Below are 27,464 nucleotides of genomic sequence, written 5' to 3' on the forward strand. Positions count from 1 at the left end.
TATAAAAGTATCTCTTTAGCCTGCTGCTAAGAAGGTATTTTTCTTTTGCTTTCCAGTAGGTGGCATCTGAGCCTCTTAGATCCCTTTATGTAAAGCTTTAATAATGCCTTTTTTCCCTTATATTCAATCACAATCGCTACTCTTGGTCTCAGTCTTTGTCAGTGTTAGCAACAGTTTCGGTAGCGTTTGCTCAAATTCTTAGGCTCCACAGTGTTCAGTCTTTGAGCATATTGGGAAAGGGAGTGTCCTCTAGGTTGGAAGATGCGGGGTGTGGCTCAGCCTCATGTTTGGCAACTGTGGCTGGAAATAATCAACTGTTGCTTCTCTGCCATCCCCACTTTGTTTTGCTTTCTGCCCTGATCCCTGGGCACTGCTTGTGTGTGGAGTGTGCAGCTATCTCAGGCAGGGCTGTTCAGAAAACATACTGTACCTTCTCCCCTCCCTTCCTCCTCATCCTGCCCAGAGCTCGGGCTACGAGTGGCAGCTTCTTTGTTCCACGCAGTCTGCTACCCAACTCCCATGGCTCTGACTTCTGGTAGCCCTTATGCCAAGATCACTTGCTCAGATTGGATGTTATTTTGTCGAGTTTCAGATGTTCAGCTTATAATTATTTCAAGGGGAGAGATCTGGGGACATCTCTCACTCTGCCATGCTTCTGACATCATTCCGCCCTCCCAATTTTTAACTGCCACTTGTGTTGTAGGACCAGCCTGTTTCATGTCTCTGCCCCTCCTACCAATCTTGAGATGTTCTTCTCTATGTCCTTAGTTGTAGGACTTATGTTCAACTAGACTTCGGGTGATTTTCAATGATGGTGGTTCTGTAGTTTAGTTGTAATTTTGATGTGGTTGTTAAAAGGAGGCAAGCATAGCTTCTACCTACTTTTCCATCTTGACTGGAAATCTGTTTCTTTTTAATTTATATCTTTTCCATTACAATTTAGCAATGTGAACATACATAATAAAGTTTGAGGTTAAAAGGATTTAAATTTGCTTCTTCCAGGTGCCTTAGGGTGCTACCAAACTGGGCCACTTTAAACTTTAAGCTCTAGGTTTTTTTCCTGTATAAGAAATATAAATTTTGGGCACAATGTTACAAATATTGGCTTGTTGTTATGACTTATTAGGGGTGATTTTTCTTCTCTCCACCTTGCATCAAGGAGAAAAAGGTAACTTTCCTAGCTGTCTCTTTAGATTTCAAATGCAGTGGTTTGTTATGCAAACATATCCTATTAAGAGTCCCCACCTTGGGCATGCCATTGCGTCCCACCCCTTACTCCAAGTTTACTAGGAACCAAGATAGATTACCTGTGAGTATTCACTCTTTCTGAAAAATCTTTGTATTTTGCCAACTTGGGGTTGCTCCTTAGGTGTATGGCTGGGGGCGGGGGGCAGGGGGTGGAAGGAGGTTCCTTCCCCATTTAACATAATTTTAGGTTAATTTAAATTGAAAGATTACTGGGTGTGTCTAGTAGGCCATACTACCAGAAACAGATCAGTCCAAAGTTAGGCTTTTAGATTTGAGAACCAGTCAGCATTCAGAGAAATTTTTGTTTGGTAGAGTTTTATTCTAAAGAATCTGAACAACCCAAAGCTTCCTCCAAAGATGGATGGGACCTGAATGATCCTTTATTGCACATCCAAGACACAGTTGGTGTTGTAGCTGCCAGCCCCCTGAAAGACACACGGACCACCAGAAATCAGTGAGTTATAGGAAACATGCTCTTTATTCAGCCAGCTGGGTCTGCCAGGGGTACACAGACCCCAAATTCAGCAGCCCCGAAATGTAGAGGTACAGGGTTTTTAAGCCCTAAATCCCATTCCTCATTCTGTCTTAAACACAAAGGTCTATTTTTTTCTCTTTCAGTACCTGTCAACCCACAGATTGGTCGTGCAAGCAGGGGTACAGAAGCAGAAAGCTTATTGATAGAATGTTATGTTCCCATGGGTGATAGCCTATGTTCCCATGGGCGATAGCCTATGTTCCCAAGGGCGATGGCCAAGCAGTAATTTTCCAGCCAGCACATTGGGAACCTAATGGGAGGCAGGAGGAAAGAAAAGATTTGGGAGAAGTGGTGAACAGAGGGAAGGAGATGGTGGAGAGGCAAGAGAAAAATGGGACTACCGTATACTTGAGGTGGATTCTATGATGTAATCTGAAACTCCATGGGAAAATTAAATAAATGTTTCACCACGTTCTCTGGGCTTGCTTTTTTTTTTTTATTCAAGATATCTCTGTTTTCCTTTCCGGTGATGTATTAAACTGACATACTAGCTCAAATGTTAAAACATGATCAAGGAGTTACAAATATATATAACAGGATAATGTCATGAAGTCCACAAATGGTCTTCCAACCTGTAGACATTCCCTTCATTTCCCTGGGCCTCAGTCCCCTCATTTGTAGAATGTGGCCAGTAGAGAATTATGCAGAGGATTGTTTGAGGCGAACATATTTGTATACTTTAAAGGTTTGTAGAAATTGCTACATTTTATATTTTACATATTATGCTTCTTGTTTTACCTTAGGAGATTCTGGGACTCTTAGAATCTAAAGAACTTCCTGCAAGATCCTACTTGAGTCAGTGTTAAAACTTATGTTACCATGTTTTATGTCAACACCTTTCTGGGCAAAAAAGAAACTTTGGACCTGTTAAGAGAATTTTTTTCCCTTTTCCTTCAGTAAAGTAAACAACATTGACAGTTGGATTTTTTTACTCTTAGGTAAATTCCAGGGACATAAAGGCATATTATGCAAGGGACAGAAAACAAAAGTGCTATTAGTAAAATCAGATCAGCTTCTAATTATAAGAGCTCTCTCCAGAAGTACATCTTCAAAATCAGTAAATGATTAAAAGCCTTCTCCAAAACATGCTCTTTCTAAACTATCTCAAATTAATGCAAAAGAAGAATGCATAATCTATGAAATGCTTAAAACTAAATTTATATGTAATGTGCACAGAATGAGGCCCAGAGTTAAAATTCTATCTTCTTTAGGGAATCTGGCAGAGATTGGGAGTGACTTCTTATCTTAAGTGAGACACCTAAGAGATAGTGGAGATAACAGACCACTATCATTGGAAGCCAGTAGAGCTTGGCCAAGCTCTAGGGCTCTGAAGTCTGACAGACGTAATTTCAGTCTTTTTAGTTGTGTGATCTCTGTTTCTCCTATAAAATGGGGATAATACCCCATACATTGTGAGATGATAAAATGAGCTCAAGCTCATACAGTGTTTAACATAGTACTTCACATAAAAAGGGGTCAAAACATTTTGCCTATTATCATAATGTGTAGAACAGTTCTGTGGAGTGCTTTGTTAAATAAATTGAGTAGCTAACACAATTTCCCATTTATCCCAAAATTATTTTCCGGGTATAGTTCAGTAATAATTGATTTTGTAATGATGATCACCTCCCATTTTCTCCCATATCCAAGTACTGTAAAATATTGAATAGTCAAAGTTTAAATTTTAGAGATTACATGATATTGTGATACAATGTAAGAGTCTAGAATAAGGGTCATAACCCAGGTTTCGGTGGTGCCTATTTCATACAAATATATGACCTTGGATAATGCATTTAACTACTCTTCACATGTTTCCTCTTTTGAAAAATAGAGTAATATAGGATCAAAATCATTAATATGTGTATGTATGATAAAATGAGGTTTTCTTCCCTGCCATTCCTTCCATTTTCTAGAATGCTGAGTGATTCTAGAGGTTACATTAATTAATAGAAGGGTATTTTTAAAGTAATGTTACCTAGGGTAGCGAAGGAGGAAAAGTATCAGTACAATGAGGAAAGATCTAATTGCATTAGATATTTTATCTGGGGGTCAGACTCCCATGAGGACTTTTCCCTCTTGCCTCATGCATACTCAAATTCTGAAACCTGCCCACAATTGATAGCAGAACCAGCTGGAGCAGAGAAAGATTAGCAACATCCTTTGGAGGCTGGAGCTAGGACTTTAGGGAAGAGTGAGTATATCAAAAGAACTGAGACTGTGTATGTACAGAGCAGTGCTGTGCAACAGAAATATAATGCAAGGCACAAAGGTGAGCCACATATGTAATTTAAAATTTTCTAGTAGCACATTAAAAACAGTAAAAAGAAACAAATGAAATTAATATTTGTTTAATGTTTGATTTAACCCACTACATCTGAAATATTATCATTTCAACAGTTAATATATTTAAAATTTTTTTCATATTGTCTTCAAAATCCAGTATGTACTTTATTCTTATAGTACATTTCAATTCAGACTAGCCACATATCAAATGCTCACTCTCCATATGACTAGCTACTAATGTATTGGACAATGAATATATTGAAGGTATGATGGAGATTGTTGGAAATTCTCTGGTGACTTTGGCGTTACCACACACTGTTCCCCCAGAGTCTAGGACTAAGATTCCATGGCTCTGAATAGAGTTTAGAGGTAAGATGAATAGATTAAAACAGTGAGACTCTTAAGTCTTTGCTGGCTTATAAACTTGTAGACTTTGTGTGGTTTGGATTACCTGGCCTGAAAATGAAGTCATGACTGAACATTCTTTGAGATTAAATTGGCCCACATTAATAAGACCGTTTTCTTATAGATTAAATTACCTTTCTCTTGTATAATATAGTGTCTTAGTCTGCTTTGGCTGCCATAACAGAATATCATAGACAGGGTGACTTAACAAATTAATATTCTCACAGTTCTGGAGGCTGGAAAGTCTAAGGTCAGGGTGCCAGCAAGGTAGATTTAATTCTCAGGCCTCTTCTCTTGGCTTGCAGGTAGCCACCTCCTGCACGTTCAGGTGGCCTTTCCTTGGTGGTATGTATGTGGAGAGAGAGATATATCTTTCTTTCTTTTCTTATAAAGCCACTAGTCCTATTGGCTTGGCCCTACCTTTATGACCTCATTTAACTTTAATTACCTCCTAAAGTCTTATGTTCAAATACAGTCACATTGCAGGTTAGGACTACGAGGGGAAAGTAGAGTTTGCCACCTCAAAATATGTCTTTTGGTTTATTATTTTAAGCTGGTTGTTTTTAAGAAAGACTCAGGAAAAACCTTTGACCTTCCCCCTAACTGCCTAAAAGAATTTAGATAGAGATCTGCTCCAGGAAAGGAGCTATTTTCATAGGTAACTACAGTTTAATAATAACTAGTGCGTGATAGGGAAGAACCTGGAAAAGCCCATTTGATCAAAGTCCTCTCTGTGTTCTGTTGTTAATGAAGGCCCAGCAAACATTTATTTACCAAACATTCATTTTTCCATCTCCATGTGAATTGCTTTCCTGGGCTTTGAAGTTCCAAACCACCACCTCCCCTTTCTCCTTAGCTTAAGATAGACTATAAGCCTTAATTGCCCTATCTGTCCTGGGTCTCACATTCTTATGGAACCCCTATATGTACATATGTAACAAACTTAGTCATTTTCTCCTGTTAATCGGTCTCATGTTAATTTGATTAGTCCAGCCTGAAGAATTTAGAAAAGTAGGATGAAAATTAATTTTCCCTCCCCCACAACTTCAATTTAACAATTTGTGGAAGGGACACACAATTTTATCCATAGCATATGGGCTTAGAGTTCCAGATAAATATCTAGAAAATATTTTATAACTAAGAAATAAAAGTGAAACTTAGATGGTGGAATGCCACTTTAGAGTGTAGCTATGATTATAGCACTTTGATTTGTGAGTTAAAGGATCTGGCATTGTTCAAGGCTGGCTCTGAAACTTACTAGTAAGTGACTTGAGGCAAGTCTCTTCCACTTCTCGGTCTTAGTTTCCTTATCTGCAAAATAGGTAATACCCATCTTTTGGGGTGGTTGTGAATTTAATAACGGATGTAAACTCTAGTGCTACTTAAATTCTTGGCAAAGTTACCAAATTACCATGTCTTGCACATAGTAAGCACTGAAAATATTTTTAAATGACCTCAGCAGAGTAATGATACATATCAAATAATGTTAACTCTAAAGGTCTATATCAATGTGAAAGATTATTCTGCTAATAATAATATTGAGAATACATATATTTTTGCATTTTGATTTTCAGAAAACACATTAAATCATATATTTTAACCCTAGCTGTCAGAGTGTTATTGGAATGTCCCCAAACCAGTCTGTTAACAAATCATGTCAGGTATATCTCCAAAATATGTCCAGAATTGGACTATTTTTCTTCACCCACCTCAGTTACCACCATGGGCCAAATTACCTTCATCTCTCATCTAGACTGTTACAATAGCTTCTTCATTTTTCTCCCTCTTCGGCTTTTGTCCACCTCCTGCTCCTATCTGTTCTCCATGCAGCAATCACAATGATCCTGTTAAATCATACATCAAAACGTGTTTCCTCTGTTCAGAAACCTTCCATGGCTTCCATTCTCAAAGCCCTTATTGTGACCTACCAGCATCTACTTGATCACTCCCCTCTGGGTCCTTATTTCTTACTACTTTCCCCTTTGTTCACTGTGTTCCAGACACACTGGATTTCTTGCTTTTCCTTGAATGTGCCAAGCACACTCTTGCTCCAAGCACACAAGTAATTCCTTGTGTCCCTTCTACCTAGAATTTGCCCTAGCTATCCATTTGACTCATTCCTTTACCTCTTTCAGATCTTTATTCAAATGTTACCTTGGTGAGACCTTTCCTGACCACTCTATTTAAATATGGTACACCCCACCTGTATACTGGCATTTCTTCTTCTTCCCTGCTTTATTTTTCTCTACATTACTTATCACTGTCTTAGTGTTTATCATATAACACAGAATTACCAAATATTTATTTATTTTATCATGTCTCCTCCACCACAATGTATGTATGCTTCATTAGGACAAGAATCATTTTTTGTTTTTCATTGCTAAAATCCGGTTCCTAAAACATAGTAGGCACTCAAAGAATACACAACTGAATGCTTGAACAAAATCCATTCTAATTCGTTAAACAGAAAAGGAATTTTTTTAAAAAGGATATTGGGTAGTAGCAAAATCTGGAAGGAGGGGAGAATCAGGCTCGGAAGGTACATAATCAGGAAGGATGCAGCTTCTTATTGCAGTTTCCATTGGACACAGCCATCAGTATTGCTGGGACACTTTCCTGGATTTCTGCCTCTATTACCTCTGAAAACTGGATTGTATCTTTGCCTTATATCTCTTCCCTCACCAAAATATATTTCATAGGATGTCTCGCTTTTCCCATTTTTTCCCTTCACATTGAAGCCTCTCATAGATTTCTAATGGTCGGTGAGAGCCTCTGTCACATCTGTGGGCCCTAGCTGCATAGGAGCCTGGAAAAGCAAGTTCCAGACATCTATTTTGGGGAGGTAAACCCACAAGTTGGGAAAATCCCTAGATATTGGAAATATGTTCAAAATATGCTGGGAAGCCACGCAACATAAATGTTCTTCACTAGCTCTGAGTTCTAAGATTAAAAAAAAAAAAACAACTCAGGTCCAGAGACCTGAATTTAGTTAAAAAATGAATCCAGAATTTGTTTCCAATAGCAACTGTTAAATAATCTATCTGCTTTCAAATGTATACTTCTTGATTCTTGACCTTGGTTTTAAGCTTTATCAGTTGCATATTTTCTCCTTGACATCTTGGTAATTAAGAGCAAAAACCCATTGCTTGGAGTATGGTTTCAATCACAGACTCCTACTTCTTGGCTGGGGGGAGTTGGAGTGACTAAACAACTTGATGCTTTCTTTACTTATCAAAAAGGAATAAGAGTATGAGCCCATTATCAGAAACAGCAGCAAGGGTATAAAATATTGGACTGTTTCAGAGCTCACCTGTTACCATGAGAACCACTGTAATTAATAGCTAGGTCAGTGAGCAGCCTGCTGCCCAGTTTAAATGGGATATTAGATTCTATGACTAGTCTTGATACCATTTAACCACTCTTTCTATAACCAATTTTCTTCCTTTCTCTCTCTCTCTCTTTCTCCAAGTATGGAACAGGAATGACTCTGCTAAATTATCAGATATTTAAGCTTAGAAATCACTGTCATTACTACATAATTCAGTTGTGGAAATAACATGTAGCAGATTCTATGGTGCAAGTTCATGAATAATTTTTTTTTGTACTCTGGTCTTTGATTGAAATTCATTTGTCAAAGCTATGGGGATTTGGTAACTATTCTTTCAACATTTTCTAAAATGTTTTTAGGATTTTAAAACACATCTTTGCTGCTCATTTTAAAATTTTATTTTGTTTAGTTCTTTTCTATTTATTAAATTCTTCCATTTACTCCTATTCTTTGGAGAAGTCTCGTGGCTCTTAACGGTCTACTTCTGTTTAAGTACAAAGAGAAATGTGAAATTATTCAATTGATTTAATCGTTATTGTAAAGAAGCCAAAGCTACAGTCAGGCTTGTTTACCATTTCATGGGCACAATTTAGGCCTCAGCTTTCCAGGACATATTTTCAGCTTGTTACAAACCATGCTTTGGCCTCCTCTCTCCAAAGCTGGCTCATTAACCAGGAAACAGGGCAGAGACAGGATTCTTTTCCTCCCATTTCAATTTCTCTATAGCTGCTTGTGTCCAGAGGTAAATATAGCCTAGCCAAAATTAATACTAGAATTGACTCAATTCAACCTCTTGAAAAAAAAAAGGCTAAAAAGTAAAGGGCTGGATATTTTTAGAAAGAGCAAATAATTGGTGTAAAATTTCACAGAAACCTGATATATAAATATATATTATGTCAGACAAAAGTTCTTTCTATCTATCTATCTATTTATCTATCTATCTATCTATCTATCTATACTGATATCAGACAAAAGTATTTCCAGCAAGCTACCCAAAGACAAAGAAAAGGAACATTAGAGGTGTTAGGAAAAGAGTAGTAAAGTTATGGTGGCAAAGAAGCTAAAATGAAGCATGTTCATATTGCTGAAATATTTGGAAGATGGGTTTACAAGAGACTGAGAACAAAATAGAGCAAGATTCTAGCCCTGTTTATCTTTTTACTTTTCTATCCCCACTTTTATAGATATTTAAAGCAAGAAGATGAGAAATATTGCTCCCTGTTCCTCTCTCCCTGATTCCTAGCAGTGATGCTGAAGTGGGGAAGTGGCTTCAGATTTGGATAGAGCTGGTGGATGGAAAAAACTGTCAGCATTAAGATGCATGCATAAGGATTTAAGAATTAAAACACACACACATTTGGGAGAAGCTGGTGGACACTGTATGTAGTTCTTTAGTATGTAGTTCTGGATCGTAACTCTGAAAGAAGCAGGGTTTCTTAATAGTGGCACTACTGACATTTTGAGGGATATGATTCTTTGTCGTGACAGGCTATCCTGTACACTGTAGGATGTTTAGCAGCATCTTTGGCCTCCCCCACTAGATGCTAATCGTATCCAGTTGTGACAACCAAAATTTCACCAAACATTGCCAAAAGTTACCACTAGTTGAGAACCACTGCTGTAAAGGCAATATGTTGTGGTTAGGCTGGGGAACATGGGACCTTGAGCCAGGGCAGGCATGGTGAAGGGCTGAAGGGGCAGAATTGTGAGGGGTACCTATGGAAAAATGGGAGGTGATGGTGGGTGAGGAAATTGTGTGGAATGTTGAGGACAGAGCATGTCGATTCACAAAAGAGAGGGAAAGGATCCAAAGGCTGAGATAGCCTTTTAGGGATATAAGTCAAAAAAGTCAGTTAACATTTAAGGGGAAAGCCTGGTTCCTCTTTTAAAGGTGGGATTGGCAGGTCAAGAAGAAAATATGCAATACTTTAACTGCCTGACTATGGTAAGGTTGCTGTCCCTTTCTGTAGGTTATTGTGGCTTATCTAGCTCATTGTCAGTGAGGATGTATGAGGATCCCAATAGGCCCTATTGAGGAGAAACTCAATCCCAAGCAGCCCTGCTATGCTTTGGTAGCTCCTTGCAAGGCTTACTCTGTCAGCTGATTCCCATCTGGCAGTGGTGAACTACATTTATTTGATACATACATACCTCTTGCACCATGTTGTAGTGTTCCATGGCAAGTCTTCAGGCCTCACTTTCATTTACTTTCTGATTCCAACTCTGAGGTCTGTAGGATCAGACAGGATCCAAAGTCTGTATATCACCAGAATTGTCTCTGGTTCCTGTATTAACTCTCCCCAACGCTCAAAATTTCCTGCAAATTCATAGCATTGCTTCAGGTCAACATATTTGGTAGCTAATCAAACATCTAAATGGGGATGGAGATATCAGTCTCCTTTTTCAAGACACCCCAAAACTTTACAAATACCATGAATTAGGTACAAATTTCCTAAAAAGAACATAAAAGATAATAACTATTAATGAAACAAATAGATAATTTGGACAAATAGATAATTTAACATTAAGAACTTCCTTTCATCAAATGGCACTACTAAGAAAATAAGACAACCCAGAATGGAAGAAAGTATTTGTAATACATATGTCCAACAAAAGACTTGTTTCAGAATATATTAAGAGCTCATACAAAACAATAAGAAAAACACAGACAATTTAAAAGAAAGGTGAGCAATAGTCTTGAATAGGATATGAACAGGATATCCAAATGGCCAAATATACATTTGAAAAGGCAACCAACTTCATTTATCATCAAGGAAATGCAAATTAAAATCACAATGCCATACCACTTCATAATGGCTAAAATAATAACAAAAAAATAGTAGCAAATATTGGTACAGTTGTGAGCAAACAGAATTTTCACACACTGCTGTTGGGAGTACTAGTATAATTACTTTGGAAACTGCTAGTAACTGCTGAATCTGGGAGTTTGCATACCCTATGACTGGTTATTTCAGTCCTAGGAATATATCCAACGGAAATGCATATACATATCCATAATTTCTAATAGCCCCAAACTGGAACTACCCAAATGCTAATCACCAGTAGAATCGATAAACTGTGGGATACTCACATAATGGAATCCTTTATAACAATGAGAATGAACACAACAATATGGATAAATCCCACAAACATAATGTTGAGATAAAGAAGTCAGACTTTTTCGTATATTCTGATACATAATGTATAATTCATGCATATAAAGTATATATATCACCGGATTAATCTATGTTAGAGGCAAGATTAGTGGGTAGGAGGGTAGTGTCTGGAAGAGAGGCTTCTAGGAAGGTGGTAGTGCTGGGTACTGGTTACAGTTTTCTTCACCAGGTAAAATTCTTAGAGCTGTGCCCTTAAGATTTGTGCCTTTTGTGTTATACTATAATAAAAAGTTAAATTTTGAAAAAATTAGAATTTTTCTTGGCACCCCCAACTATGGCTTTGGGGAAAAAATGCTTCACAAATGCTGCCCTCCCCAAAAGTACCAAATCCACATGCTCTCAGTCCCCAGTTTATTTCTCTCAAGGATATCAAACAGTTAAATCTCTCTTGTCCCCAGGAGTATTTAGTAACTTGATTTTCCCAGCTATAATAACTGTAATCTCAAACTTGTTCGATAACCTCTGAGGAAAAGGGTGTGTGTGTGGTGGAAACCATTTATATATAAATTCTTCTCTACTGGAGACCTTATTATGTGATACAGCATTGTGAGGATTAAACAAGATAACAGCATGAGCCACTTTATTCTTCAAACTTATTTGGCAAGTCAAAGTTTTTGGAGATTTATCAAAATTAATACAGTGTCTAAGTCAAGTTATGGCCCAGCTATATCAGGGGAAAGAAGGGGAGGAAAACAGAAACACATGGTGAAAATGTACTATTCACCAGCATTGTTATACCCATCACACAGCTGTGTTATTAAAATTATTTTAACAACCCTGCAAAAAATGCATTTTAAAAGTTTTTTTAATCTCAAAAGGAATATTCCCCTAAGAATTAGAAAATACCAATAAACAACAAGAAAATTAAAATCCTATTGTACCTAATAAAAATAAACTCTAAGAAGCTTTGATCAATTTTGATTAAAATGATAGTTGAAACCAGGGGCTACCTTAAGAATCCAAAGCATTTATGTTAGCATTATAGCAAAGGTTAATATTTACATAGTTACCATAAAATTAGTTAAGACTTCATGTATTTTATATCATAAAGTTGAATTTCTGTTCAAATCTAGTAATTAGATTTGAGTAACCTTGAGGTTATGAATATTTATGGAACAGCATTTTAAAATGTTTGACCACTTAATGTTTAAATTATGTCTTAAAGTTAAATTTGCTTACCAACTTTGTGATAATTTAATCACCATGACTTCATTAATCTGGTTGTACTTATCTAAATCAGCATAAAAGACTGTTGATTCTCTTAAAATTAAGAACATGCTAATTTATTTCCCCTTGAAATAGTTATTGTGTAGTAATACAGTTAAGTGATTCAGAGTAATTTAAAAACAAACCACTGTGCACTCCACTCAATTTATTTATGCCATTGTTTTAGTCCCTTGGAAACAAAACACAAGATTACAGATTCGGGATGCTTATTTTTCTATTCTGAGACAGAAAAAAAAAAAAGTAGATAATTTCAAATAGGGGTAAGGGTCTTTAAGAAATGCATACACGGCACAAAGGCAGAGAATAATCAGGCCTACTACAGCAAGGTTGGTCAAGGAGGCCTCTCGAGTTTGAGCTAAGACCTGAATGAATATGTCAGAGAGAAGCAGTTAATGCCCTGGTTACATTGTTACGGTCTCTTTCTCTCCAGGACCAGACTAACTCCTGTTTTCACATCTGTACATTTCCGATTACGCAGACAAATCCTGAATTTATAAAAGTGTCATTCTCGTATTACAGACGAGAATCTGAGGTTCAGAGGCTAGTAGGCAAGTAACTAATTCCGAAGTGAGTACTTCCCTTCACGGTGTTGGGTTCACAGTGGTGCTACAGGCGAAGAATGATGTATTTTAGTAAAGGTTCGGAGAGTACTGAAAACACGTTGGCCTCCGTTAGGGCTTATCCGGGAAGCCTCCTTTCATTTCCAAAACAAGGTCCAGGTTTCAAGCCCAGAAAAAAAGATACAGAGACCCCAGTGGCTGTCACCTCTCCCAAGTTTTTCTTGGCTGTTAAGCTGCAAACAATTTACGCGATAACGTCAAAGCAAGGCGTAAAAGTACAGGCGCCGGAGAAGAAAGGAACACCTACTAAACTTCACTTGCAGCCACGCCCTCCCCACACCACCGAGTCCTGGTCCGAGGACGCAGTCTTGCGATGCGCGATGCGCGTTACGTCACTTCCGCTGCCTCCGCGGCGGGCGTCGCTAAATAACGCTATCGTTTCCGGGTCACTGTGGCCGCCCGAGGCGGCGCAAGCGTTAATGTTTGCTAGTGTCAGTCTATGGAGTCAGTTGGTGGCGGCGGCGAGGAGGTGGGAGGCGGTGACCGAGTAGGGGCCTTTGCCCCGCCAGGATGTTACCGGGCTTGGCCGCCGCCGCTGCGGCCCACAGATGTAGCTGGTCCTCCCTGTGCCGGCTTCGTCTGCGCTGCAGGGCGGCGGCCCGCGTCTTCAGCGAGCGCCAGGGTGAGTGTCCAGCCCCCGCGCTGACTCCGCGGGAGTAAGGGCTGGAGGACCAGGCCGGCTCGGCGCTTCGTCTCGGACAATATGCCTACTTGCCTTTTCTCCAACCTCAGAACCTTCCCTTCAGGTCTCCGCCTTTGCATTTAGGGCCGCGCAACCCCCAGGGGCTCCTGACTGGCCTTCTTGACCCCGGTCTCACCTACGGTTCTAGCTCAGCCCCGGCGGAAATTTGCGAGCAGCTCACAGGCCGAGTCACTTATGAGAAGCTGATTAGTTTTTACCACATAGAACATGATGTGCGCATCGCAGTGTCTGGTGGTGCCTCCCCCGGTCGCCCCCAGCAGTGGGAAATTACTCCACAAAGTTCCAGGGTCTTTTGAACTCACTGACTCATCTTTATTAAGTATTTTTGGCTGAGTAAATTTTCTCTACCTACTCCTTTCTTATTCCCAACTTGTTTTTTTTTTTTTTTTTTTAATTTCTTAGGAGGAAGGCGGCGGCGGGTTTGTGTGTGGGTGCTATTCAGGTTTTCCGAATTATTGTTAAGAAATAGGGACTGACCATCCCACAGTCATTGAGTGAGCCCAATTTTGGACCGAAAAACCAAAGAACTCTTAAGTTCCGTTGAACATTCTTTTTAGTGAAAAATTATCTATCACAGTTGTAACCCAGAAAGTGTTGACGAGAATTTTTATCCCTCTACTTCAACATTCTTTTCTGACTCAATTTTAAATTGTCCGACAGTTTCCAAAATAACGTTGAACTGTAAATTTTGTTCAGGCTTACTTCCGTTTTGGCCATAACTTGGCGTACCATAGCTTGCTTGACGCTTGAGAACTGATAGGAACAATGAAGGGGAAAACTGAACCAAACCCACCCCGAGATTCTTGGGGATGCAAAGAGTATTTACAGAAAAATTCTCAAAAATTCATGTTTGAAAAAACTTGTGGCATGTTTGTGACCTCGCAGTAAGAAGTTGAAAGTTTTACTCAAGTCATTCAAGTTTATAAGTAATATAGACTACAATGCCTATGCTGTGCAGATAAGAATATATTCGTATCTTTTATTTGCAGTAACTAAAAACTGGCCCTTAAAATTTCAGAAGGGTTTTAATTTCAACAGCACTGTTCTTGGGCTTTTTGGTGGTGATAGAAAAGTATAGTTGTTGAAATTTCCTGCGTTGGCAGTATAGCCAACTTTATGAGCAAAGTGGTTATACTGTACTCCAAAATACCCAAGTAAACTTTATAGCATAATTGCTTCTATTAACCAAGCAATTTCAGCATTTTACACTTAAATTAGGTGTAGTGGTTTTTTAATTTAGGTTAGTCTGCCCTTCAAGTCTTGGTAAAAAAGGAGTTGAAATAGTGTAATTTGTAATCCCAATTCTCTGTAGCTGTCATTATGTCAAAAATTGTGTGCTCTTTATCTCATCCATCCTTTGTGGGAGAATTTGAGGCTGGGAAAAACTTATAAAGAATAAGCAGAGAAAACCTTGAGGGAAACTTGCTTTATTTGCATACTTAAAAATGAGAAATGCCCATTTGTCAAACTAACACTGAAAACATTTAAAGGTGAAAAGGAAAACTATTTTAGAGAAGCATTGTACAAAAGAAATATAATGTGAGCTGTGTGTGTAATTTTGAGTTGTTTGATAGCCATATTTAAAAAAATAAAAACATGAAATTAATTTTAATAATATATTTTATCCATTATAGTTAATATATTCCAACATGTAGTCAATATAAAAATTATTGAGATATTTTACATCATTTTGTACTAAATTTTTGAAGTCTATTGTGTATTTTACACTTACAGCACATCTTAGTTCAGACTAGCCACATGTCAGGTGCTCAATAAACAGTGGCTACTGTATTAGATAGTGCAGTTATAAAGTTAGTATCCCAAATAATAAAGAATTTTTACAACCCTATGCACATTCCAGTAGAAAAGTGGGCAAAGGAAATGAATGAGTTGTTTTATTTCTGGGTAACTTCAGGCCTAGAGTCAAACTTATACCCTAAGTCTTCCAGAGGTCAGTCTCTTTACTAAAGAGACTATTTCAGTAGTTTTTTCCCAAAATTTTTAAGTACTTACATAGTAAAAACTAAATCACTGTTATACCTATTATTAAAGAGGTTACTGTAAATTTAAAACACATAATAAGCAGAGTAGCATAGCAGAAGCTTTCTGGGCCCATAAAGCAAAAACTGTTCTTCATAGTAGTATTTATCACAGCAAAAACTGGAAACAGCAGAATGATTAAGTTATGAGAGGTCCCTATATTTTCTTTGTGTATTCAATAAAAACTTCTAATAACATGGAAAAACACTCCAGTTATAATGTTGCATGAAAAAGAAGCAAGAGACAATACAGTATGATTTCAACTATTGTAAATGTGACTGGTGAAATATCTGGAGTATGCATAATTTTTACTTATACCTTATAATTTTCTTTATTTTCGAAACAGTGCCTAATATTTAAAAACTAAGAATATTTCCATTGCAGAATTACTTCTAATATTATTACTGCTGATATTAACACACTATCTCTAGTTTACTTTTATACTTTCAGCTAGCCAAAAATGCAAGAAAAAAATAACCAAGACCAGGTAGTTCAACCTAGAAAACTATTGCTAATGTGATTTTTCTCCAGAAACAGAGTAAGCAACAAGGAATCTTTTTTTTTTTTTTTTAGGTAAAGAACATGAGATGCTGACATCTTTCTGCACTGCCTCTTGGCATACATCTCTAATGCCTTAACTCTTGTTAATTGCTTAGATAAAGTAAAAAAAGCACTAACAATACCTAATATATTAAGAATTTCGCAAGTGTCACTGTCCTTTACCTATATTACCACAATTTATAATTTATATTCCAAAACATATCAAAGCCATGCAATTCTCTCCATCTCCATTGCCAGCCATTATAGCACAACCACAACTTGTTTGCCTAGATAACTATAATAACCTCTAAATGATCTCCTTATTCACACATTCCCCTTTCCAATCCATTCTTCACACAATAATCAGTGATATTTTAAAAACATTGCCCCCTTTTTTTTAAATCTATGGCCTAAAAGGCTCTAATACCTCTCAGACCTCATTTTATACCCTACCACCACCACCCATCAGGCTCCCCACACCTGGCCCCCACAGCTTGCCTCAGCAGGTTTCTTTCTGCTCCTGAATACTATTAGTCTGGTGTCCAGGGTTCCTATTTGCTGACCTCTAAAACACCATTCAACTATATGTCCCAATCAGTAGTAAGCAATGAGTAGTAAATCCTTTAAACATATTTCTATGCTTATTAGTGAGTATGAAACACATTTTTATTGGCCACTTGACCTCTGGAAGACTTAGGGTATAAATTTGACTCTGGGCCTGAAGTTATCCAGAAATAAACATTCCAAACTATAAGAAATCTGTTTTGGGTTATTGTTATTACCTAAGCAACATACACGGTAGGCAGAATTGTCAGTTTACATGGGAGAAAAAGTGTTTGTTTTGTTTGTTCTAGTCTGTAAAAAGGCCAAATTTCCTCTGAAAACCAGAGTTTGTGGTAGGTGATAAAACATTGGAGAGAGAAGTAGTGATTAGTAGAGGTGGTCATTACAAAGGCACTAACAGTAAAAAGCAGAGAAAGAAGAGTGATTATTGTGACTCAACTAATAAAGACATCAGTGGCTCTGCAGTTTTGATGAAGAAACATCCCTTATACGTATAGCAATAAGAAGATCCTTGTTCACGCCCATAGAACAATGAGCTCCAAACTTAATACTAATCTTCTGTATGTAGCTTATTTTAGAAGTTACCTTGAAGAAAGGGTGTTAATGGCGGGAAATATATTTTACTATCTTTCTGCCTCCTAGAATTAATGAATTTAATAATTTATTCAACAGATAGTTATGTTTCTGCTGTTATGTTAGGTACTATATTTTATTGACTCAAATGTGGTCCTGTGTATTTTTAGAATATAAAATGTTAAAGGTGGTAATGTATTCTGTAAGTTCTGTGCAATTTTCAATCTTATTTTAATGCCAAATGTGTACTTTTAAAGTTACTGATATCTGAAATTCTACTGAAGTTAGAAACTAAGGACTGTTCAAAACATCTAGCAAGGAAGCTATCAAAGATTACTAGGATAGTGTCCAAAGGACACAGGAGTCAATTTGAGGAGACTACTAGCCAAAAATGAGACCATTTGAGTATTAATCAGGAAAATGATTAAACTGGATTGAAATACATCAAATTATGTTTAAATCTATGAAATCATAGTGATACAGGCACACACAAAGTGTCACTACTGCAGGATGGTAAGTTATGAAGTCGTTTTGAGAACTCGTAAATAAAGGGAAAGAATTAAACATTTAGCCTGATTTTCCTATATGAACTATACTGCTAGGTAACCAAATAAATGAGGGGTTATTCTCTTTGTAGAAGTATTCTAAAAAATGAAGAAGTGATAAAGTTAAAATATCACCATTTTGTACCTAATGAATAAATGGTTCTAGGTGTTGAACAACAACTTATGCTATCACAAATGAAGAGACAACCAAATATTACCTAGCTACTGATGAAAGAACTATCACTACTTAACAAGTAGTGTTGTCCTAATAAAAAGAATCAGAATTTGGATAAGGATTTTAGATCCATCAATTTTCGAGACATATAGAACAGGATAAACTACACCAGCAAATTAAATTAGCAAAATTTAGACTAGGAAACTACTAGGACAAAATTTTAGGACAACTTGGTTTCTGCTCCGGAAGGACTTCCTGTAGCTTAAAAGAGACTTAAAATACATCTCAGTCAATTGCAGTATGTGGACCTTATTAGGATCAGTTCACACAAAAAAATTGTAATGCTTGTAACAAGTGGAAATTGGAAATTGATGATATTAAGGAATTTTTTCTTTTTAATTATAATGATGATGTGGCTGTGTTTTAAAAAGTTTGTCTCAGAATACATACTGAAATGTTTATGAGTGAAATAAGTTTATGTGTGAGATTTGCAGCAAATTAATATAGAGGTGAGGAGATAATGGTGTAGATAGAGATGAGACATGGTTGACTGAGTTGATAATTGTTGAGGGTGGGCAGTTTGCATGTTTGAAATTTTCTGTACTGTTTTAAAATAGAAGGAGAACCTTGAATTTTTAGACTGGAGTTATCTCTAAACATTTTAACACAATCTCTACAAAAGCATTTCATCAGTGGGTGAAAAAAAGTGTTGTGGCATATTGTCTTTGTTATGTAATAATCACAAAAGATATTTTGAGTAGGGCTGACAAGTCAGAACACCAGTGGCCATGGTGAAGAAGATGCTTTCCTGGAGGTTGGGTTTCTTGGAAGTATTTGCTTTATCTTTTGCTTCACTAATTAATTTTGTCTGAAGCCTATATATTTTAATATGCAAGAAGATACATTGTTGTATTTGCTTTACTCACCTTTTAAGAAATAGAAGCAAATGACCAAAAACATACTGAGCCTTCAACAATTATTTGCCAAATAAATGAAAGAATAAGTTGACATCAGGAAGTTTTTCAAAAAAACAAGTCCACGCCTGAAACTTGAGTGAATACTTTGGTTCCCTTATATTCCTCATGCTTTTCAAATTATCCACAGCATTTATAGTAACTTGTATTCCTGATTAATTCTGTGACCTATTAAGAAAAGTTTTTTTTTTTTAATATCCAAAAGCATATCTGAATGCACATACATGAACTAACATTTTTGTAAGGTTATTATAGTCTACGGCCATGCTACCCTGAACACGCCCGATCCCGTCTAATCGTGGAAGCTAAGCAGGGTCGGGCCTATTTAGTACTTGGATGGAAGACCACCTAGGAAGAGCAGGTACTGTAGGCATAAAAAAAAAAAAATAAGATTATTATTAAGCATTTAGAAAAGTTTCAACTCAAGTGTTTAACCCACCACACTGGGACAAACTTAACTATCTCTAAAAATATCTCATTAGTACACCTAAAACTTTAGAAAATAAATCCTATCTAGATAGGATTTTCAAGTTTTTTTTAGAAAGGAGAATTCTAAGTACTCATAAAAAAGAGAAGGAGGTATCACATGAGAGTAGAAACAGATTTGCTTTTCTACCGCTTCGGTGCAAGTGCGGAATATATTTTTTTGTATTTCAGCCCTCTGAAGCCCACAGATGCAGCAACTGAAGTGCTTCATAATTAATCTACTCTTCCCTCAATTAAAATTCCCATACACTGAGACATTTCACCAAATGTTGAACTAATCTGATTTAAAAAAAAAAATCAGTGACAGTATGAGTGACTGATTAATTCACTTACTGTGAAATGAAAAAAATTTCCAACTAGCAGAAAGGACACGGTAATTTTGAGTAGTTCAGTATATAGGACTTTTGAGTACAAAGCCCTCCTGAGCTGCTCCCACTTTAAGAATTCTGTATTTTCAAAAGTACATTAAGCCAATTTTTTTTGGCATGCAACCAGCATACAAGATAAAGAGTATTATATGCCAGACACTTTTCAGTGAATAATATGAATGTTTTGTCTAATTTTATATATTTTTAAAGTTTCCATATGAATAAATTTACAAATTAAGAGAAAATAGGAATATTATTCTTATTTTTAATTTACAGAATTTAGTCCCTGTATGAAACACCTCCAGTGGAGAAGATGGGTTGGCATTTTATATTTGGGTATCTTCTAGTATGAAAGTTTTACTGTTATTCTGTAAAACTATTCTTTTTCTAATCATAGTAGGTATGTTTTATTGGGTATAAAAATCCTTGTGAGTTTTTTTGAAATTGAAGTATTTTTTTTCTTTTAGAATGGCAGAATTTAGCGACATTTGGAAACGTTTCAAACATGGTTCCCTGTAGTCACCCATGCTTTTGTACACTGAATCAAGTAAAGCTGTACTCTACAAATGTTCAGAAAGAAGGACAGGGATCACAAACTCTCAGAGTAAAAAAAGTACCATCGTTTGATGAAGCAGGTATGTATAAATGTTTTAAAATCATTTTTTTCCTATATAATGGAATAGTTTGTGTAAGAATATTTGTTCCTTGAATGTTTGCTAGACCTAACCTATAAAACATTTTTATTGGTATTTTTCTACAATTCTGGAATTCTACCATTCTCTGTTACTATCCCTTCAAATATTATCTTTTCCCATTTCTCTATTATCTCTTTTTGGAACTCTAATTAGAAATATGTCACATCTTCTTTATTTTCCATGTCTCTAAACTCCTCTATCATTTTCTGAGTCTTATATTTTTATTTCTGTCATATTTTCTGGCCCAAATTTTGAATTATTTCTTTAAGTTTGCCTAGTTCACTAATTTCCTATTTAGTTACCTCTAATTTGCTGGTTAATATATATGTTGGGTTTTAATTTCAGTGATTATATTTTTTATATCTAGAAAGTATTTTTCACCTTACTTGGTTGGTCTCATGTTCCTTGCTTATATTTTCAAACTTCTCTTTTATTAGCCATATTAAATATAGCTATTTTATATTCTAAGACTGAATATTATGCTATCTGAAATCTTTTGGTTCCCACTATATTATCTTTTTTCTCTGTTTCTTGCTCTCATGATTCCATATCTGTGTTTTTTTTTTAACCAAGAGTTCATTTTCCATGCAGTTTTATATCTTGAACTAATTGATGTCTCTTTGAATTGAGGATGTGGTCCTGCATGGTTTTCTTTTGCCTCGGTTAGCTGCTAGGAAAACAACTTGAAATCACATTAAATTAAATTTTCTGCTTCACATTTTTTTGACAACATTGGTTGTATGAATTCTGCTGCAAGCTTGCATGAAGGTTGACCTGTCCTTAGGATTTTCAGGAGAATCCTTTTCTTCTCCACTACTTAATAGCAGAGTAAAGGTAGGCACGCTGTTCCATTCCGGATGTATTATTTCTAGTTCACAGTTACACCATGTATGTAGCTTTTTTCCTGAGTATCTCTCCTGTTAGATTTACCATCTGGAGCAGAACTACTCTTATTCTCTGGTCTCTCAGGCTCCTTGCAGCCATGAAAGTAGAAGCTCGAAGAGTATAAGCGTCAACAGAAATCACCAGGTAAAAAGCTGGCTTTGTTGCAATGCTCACTTATTCTACAGAGCAGTGATTCCCAACCTTTTTGGCACCAGGGACCGGTGCTCCAGTGAGAATCTACTGCCTGATGATCTGAAGTGGAGCTGAGGTGGTGATGCTAGCGCTGGGGAGTGGCTGCAAATACAGGTGAAGCTTTGCTCACTTGCCCACCACTCACCTGCCATGTGGCCCAGTTCCTAACAGGCCATGGACTGGTACCGGTCCGCAGCCCGGGAGTTGGAGACCCCTGCTATAGAGGTCTTGCTTTTCCTTCCTTTTTGCCCTCTACAGAACACTTTTTTGCTAGCTTAGCAATGCATTTGAAAAGATTTTGTTCAGGCTGTCTAGTTTGCTGTGCAGCATTGAAAAGAAGTCTTTTATTCACTTATTCAGTAATTTATTGAGTACTTTTTATTTGGCAGCAAATGAGAATAACTCTGAATTTATAGTCTCTTTATTGCTGTAACAGAAAATTAAGCGAACAAATGTAAATTGTAGAGTAAGTACTGTGATAGGGGAAGTACTGTATGCTGCAGCAGCATATCGGAGGGACACCTGAGTCTTCAGTGGTTAGGAAAGGGTTCCATAAAGAAATGATATCTAATTAGGGATCTGAAAGAAAAGTAGGTATTGGCGTAATGAATGATGGAGAAAGGAAGTAAAATTACAAAAGTCCAAAGATAAAACTTGAGGTAAATAGTAGTCAGATCAGGATCTTATTCAGGAGTTTCGACTTTGTTTTGTAGGTAGTGGAATCTATTGGAGTATTCTAAGTAGATAAGTGCTTGATCAAATTTAAGGTTTTAGAAAGATAATAACTAGTTGCATACTGGAAAACAGATTGCAAAGGAGGCAGTGATACATATGAAGGTCTAGACCAGGCTAATGGCAATGATGTTTTTAAAGGAGTAGATGAACTCAGGAGATTTAAGAGCTGAATAGTTAGGGCTTGGTGATTGAATTTGGGAGAATGAAGGGTAGGGTCAAGTAAAGGACAGTGCTTGGTTACTGGATTGGGTGATGAGATGATTTCATTGGCATCTAAAATTAGGAATACCAAAGCTATTGAGAGTGTACTTCAATGAGAAGATCCAGTTTTGAACATCTAAATTGTAGGTACCTCGGAGACATCTTACCAGATGACTAGTAGGCAATTGGGTATACTAAAGGCATACCTCGGAGATATTTTGGCCTCATTCCAGACCACCGCAGTAAAGTGAATACCGCAATAAAACTAGTCAAACGAAGTTTTGAGTTTCCCAGTGCATATAAAAGATATTTGTACAGTATGCAGTCTATTAAGTGTGCAATAGCATTATGTCTAAAAAATGTACATACCTTAATTAAAAACTACTTTATTGCTAAAAATGCTAAGCATCATCTGAGCCTTCAATGAGTTGTAATCTTTTTGTTCGTGGAGGGTCTTTACTTGATGTTGATGAAAACACAATATCTGTGAAGTGCAGTAAAGCAGAGCGCAATAAAATGAGGTATGCCTGTACGACGCTGTGAGACATCATCATCTCTTGGCTGGATTACTGCAATAACCTCCCTTGGATCTCTGCTTTCACTCTAACTTGCTCATTATGTTTCAGCCGAACCTTAGAAAATACTAAGGGATTAAATAGTCACGGAGATGTGAAGTACAGTATAGGGAATGTAGTCAGTAATACTGTAATAACTGTGTACAGTACCAGGTGGGTACTAAACTAGTCAGGCATCACTTGGTAAATTATATAAATGTCTAACCACAATGCTGTATACCTGAAAGTAATATAAGATAATGTTGAATGTCAACTCTAATTGAAAATTAAAAAGAAAAAAAAAATACCAAGTCTGCTCTCATTACAGGGCCTTTGCTCCAGTTGCTTTCTCTTTCTAAGGTGTACTTCACCTGGCTGACTACTGTTGGTCATTTACATCATAGCTGAAATGTCAGCTCTGCAGTCATTCTTTTTTTTTCGCCCCAGTCCTGAGATTATTTTATTGAATAGTCATTCTTTAATCACTCAAACTAAAGTAGCCACCTAGTCTTTAATATTACCCTAATTTTAATTCTCTGTGTAGGTTGTACTTATTATTGACTTATATTTCAATATTTATTTCTTCACCTCCCACTTGTTTGCAAGCCCAATGACAGCAGGAACCTCAGTGCCTAAAGAAGTGGTTTGCAGGGGTTTAATAAATATTTGTAAATGAGTGAATGTGTAGAGTTCTAACCTAGAGATACAGACTTAAATATTAGCTATACCCAGGTGGTAACTGAAGTTCATGGGTGTCTTTGAAACAGGGAGAATGCTTAGAGTTAGGAGATAAAATCTAGTACAAGTGAGTAAGGACAAGTGGAAGTAGAGGAGCCTGCAAAGAATACTTGAGCAGCTCACAGAGATAGGAGAAAAGTCAAGGGGAGTATAGTATCAGAAAAGAGGGTTTGAAGAAGAATAAACATTTCAACACTTTTTTCTTCAGTGGAATGTCTTTCACAGGGCATGATTATACAGTTTCCTTGAGAAACCTATATTCTGTTTATAATTCCTGTTTTTCATCTTTTTGCCTAAGCCCCATCCTCCTTTTGGACTTACTGTTTAGTTTTAGCCAATTTCTTTTCTTTGTGATGGAGAATTGCTGGCGTAAATAAAGTTGGCTCCACTATGCAAAATGCTTGAAATTGAAATGCATGAAATCCATGCTTCTTTTTTTTTCTGCTGACTGGAATAAAAATGTTAGTTTATTTTCTTATATTAGAAATACATTGTTTATTGATGGCTTTATTTTGGGCTCAGTTTTTCAGAATTTGCTGAGGCCAAAATAGACGTTGTTATCAGATAGACAGCAAGTAATTACTTGATTGAAAGATAATTTGTATGTTTACTGGTTTGAGATTTACTTTTGAATAATTCAGATCATATGATAAAGTCAGGAAAAGCTCATTAAGAGGCAGAGACTTGCTAAGGAATCTAAGTTTTTAAGGAGCATTCAGATGTTTTAAATTTCAGTAAAATTAGTTTTAATTTTGCTAATGACAGCAGATGTGTGACAAACAGCCAGGACTTGAGCTTAAAACCAAATGTCTAGAGATATTCATAGATAATATCTGGTTACTTATTGAAATCATAAAGATTCTACTCCAGTGATACAGTATAAGTTTATAAGATAGCGGTGTGCAAAGTAATTCATATATGTATTTGAGCCATTTACTAGAACTTTTGTGATTCTTAACATTGTATAATTAGTAACATCTAGACAGTTTGTTGTGAGAAGAATATCCAGAAATATCAGTCTTAGTACAATTCATTTTATGTGATTTGGCTGAATGACTTTGATCATTTAACTGTTCAATGTCATATGTTACATTGACATTGTTATATTTATTATTTAAATAGAAGTGTTTTTAAGCCCATCTTTAACTTACTAGTGTGCTAGCATAACCTACTTAGAATTTAGTGGATAGTTAAAGCCTTTTTGGATTTTCTGTACATGTTTTCATTATCAAAACATAATATACCACGTTAAGTCATTTCCCCAGTGACTTTAACTGAAAAATAATTAAGAAATATACTAAAAATTACATAAAATATTTTTGCCTTTATTTCAAAGAGTTTTACCTTTGTTAGTGCTTAGCCTTTGGGTATTTAATTTAATCCATAAAAGCCTTGAAAGAAGATGTATTAGATAAGCAGAAATTCTGATGAAGATGCCATTGCAAATAGATGCTTTGAGGAAGCTGTTTTACTTGTCACTCATTGGAGTGACAGGTAAAACATAGAGAAAATTGAAGAGACAGCTAGACTCAAAAAAGGACATGCTATATCCAAGAAATGAAACGGAAAGGGCCAGGCTCTGGATTTGTAAACAGGCACTGGCAACCAGATTGACTTGTTTGAAGTAGTGGATTTACAAATGTTTCGTGCATAGCCAGTATTGGAGTCAGACTCACTGTTGGAATTTTTTCACCCACTCCCAACTGGAGGCTGAAAGTAGCCTCGTTCTTTTGTTACTTGAGGCTATGTCTTGTAGGAGACTGTAGGGAAGAGAGGCTAGGGGAAGAACTGGCACTGAAACCTACTATTTCCTGGCTTTCAGATTGGATTGAGGGGTAGGAATTCAAATTGCTAGTATAGATCTGGTTCAGGACAGTAGGATCAGACTGCATTCTGAGCACTAGAGCATGAGGAGGAGAGTAAAAGGATATATCCAATTCAGAATATAATTGCAGATTCAAAACATAAAAATACAGGAAGGATCATATTGCAATATGTAAATGTATCAAATCAACACATTGTACACTTAAATTTACACGTTATATGTCAATTATATCAATAAAAATTGAAAATAAAAAATACCTGAATCCTGATGCTAAAAAAGCCAAAAAAAAATCAACAAATATGAATTAACTCAATATTAAAATAACAGCTTTAAAATGTTTAGTTTCCTCAAAAGAATTTATTAAATGAAGTACTCACATATTTTGAAACAAACTGATAGAAATAAAACCAGAACACATAAATCTGGAAAAGGGCCAGCTAGAAATGTTAGAAACAAAAGTGTAATCACTAAAATAAAATAATAGATCAGTTAATCAAGTAGAGAATTTATAAATTAAAATTCGGCTTGAATGCACAAAGGACAGCAAAAAGATTTTCAACAAAATGGAAAAGCATTTTAAGAGGCATGATGCTCTAGCCTACATTTAATAGGCATTTCAGAGAAAGAGAACAGAGAAATGATAGAGAAGTATATAAAGAGATAATGGATAAGAATTTTTCAGAATTTGAGAAAAACAATCTTCAGAAGTACTTTGAGTATTAAGCAGGGAAAATGAAAAGAAATCCACAGATTTAAAAACCAAAACCAAAACAAGAAATATCTCAACTTAGAAGCTTCCAAAAAGAAGTCAGAATACTCTCAGTCCGATTGTTGCTCTTTTGAAGTAGACTTTTTATTAGTAACTATGCAAAAACAAAGGGAGGAATGATTGGAGTAATACCCGTGAAAGGGTAAAAGGAAAAATAAATGTTACCTTAGAATTTTACATTGGTCTAAATCATTCTATAGTTAAGGCAAAGTAAAAACATTTTCATATGTATAAAGATAAATGTCATTTATTACTAACCCACCCGCATTAGGAAAAAAAACTATTAAAGTATCTATTTCTATAAGATGCTGAGTGAACCCAGAGGGACGGAAGGGTTGGTATGATAAAAAACAGACAGTCTAGAGCAAGAAATGGATAAAATGTGTTGGTAAAATTAACTATTGGTAGTAAAAATACTAATCCTTTTTTATATTAAATGTTAAAATTTTAATTAAGATAGGTTTTCAGTGGTTAAAGTTTTTTGTCCTAGAGGAAGTTAGAGATGCTGAATAATTTTATATATGGTTAGAAAGATTATGTTAAATTTTTAAGTGGAATCATTAAAACAATAGAAACAATATTATAAATTCCAAATCAGCATGGGATGGGGGTAGGAGTTGAATATAGAAAACTTCAAACAGATGGCAGGAAAGGCAAAATAAAAATAAAACCAAAGAAAACAAGATGGTGGACTGAAAACTGACAATAAGATTTCAGAAGTCCAAATGTACCACTATTTAAGTAGTCAGATTTCATGGTGTTGCATATCATTTAAACACATTGATATTCTAAATATCAGTGTGCTTACTGTTCATTTGAGAACAGTTCATTTCTATTTCATTACATGTTTTTGGAGATGTGTGTTGTGGAAACTACCTCATCTGCCCAAGGACTTTGCTCTTGTGATTATTCTCATAATCTACTACACCACAGTTTCTCCCTTTACTTCATCATTCCTATTTCTATATGAAATGCAGCCAGTCTTTCCTTGATTTCATGCTCCTTTCCAGCTCCTGCTAAAAGTTCAAATGCTGCTTTTACTTCATCTCCCATTCTCACCTCAACCTGTTGTCTCAGTCC

The 27,464-nt window shown here is 36.2% G+C and overlaps 1 protein-coding gene and 1 pseudogene across 1 annotated transcript in view; both read left to right on the top strand.

The window, feature by feature from the left end:
* Positions 1-13,209: 13,209 nt before the first annotated feature.
* SLC30A9 (solute carrier family 30 member 9) overlaps positions 13,210-27,464 on the top strand; it is a 69,428-nt gene continuing 55,173 nt past the window's right edge. Inside the window, exons 1-2 of the mRNA XM_025040238.1 lie at positions 13,210-13,444; positions 20,258-20,425. Of these exons, the coding sequence (XP_024896006.1) occupies positions 13,333-13,444; positions 20,258-20,425 (280 nt within the window). The 5' untranslated portion in view covers positions 13,210-13,332. The remainder of the gene's footprint in view (positions 13,445-20,257; positions 20,426-27,464) is intronic.
* LOC112471642 lies at positions 19,191-19,309 on the top strand (annotated as a pseudogene).

The sequence above is a fragment of the Pteropus alecto genome, unplaced genomic scaffold, assembly GCF_000325575.1.
Source record: "Pteropus alecto unplaced genomic scaffold, ASM32557v1 scaffold57, whole genome shotgun sequence".
NCBI classification, from domain to species: Eukaryota; Metazoa; Chordata; class Mammalia; order Chiroptera; family Pteropodidae; genus Pteropus; species Pteropus alecto.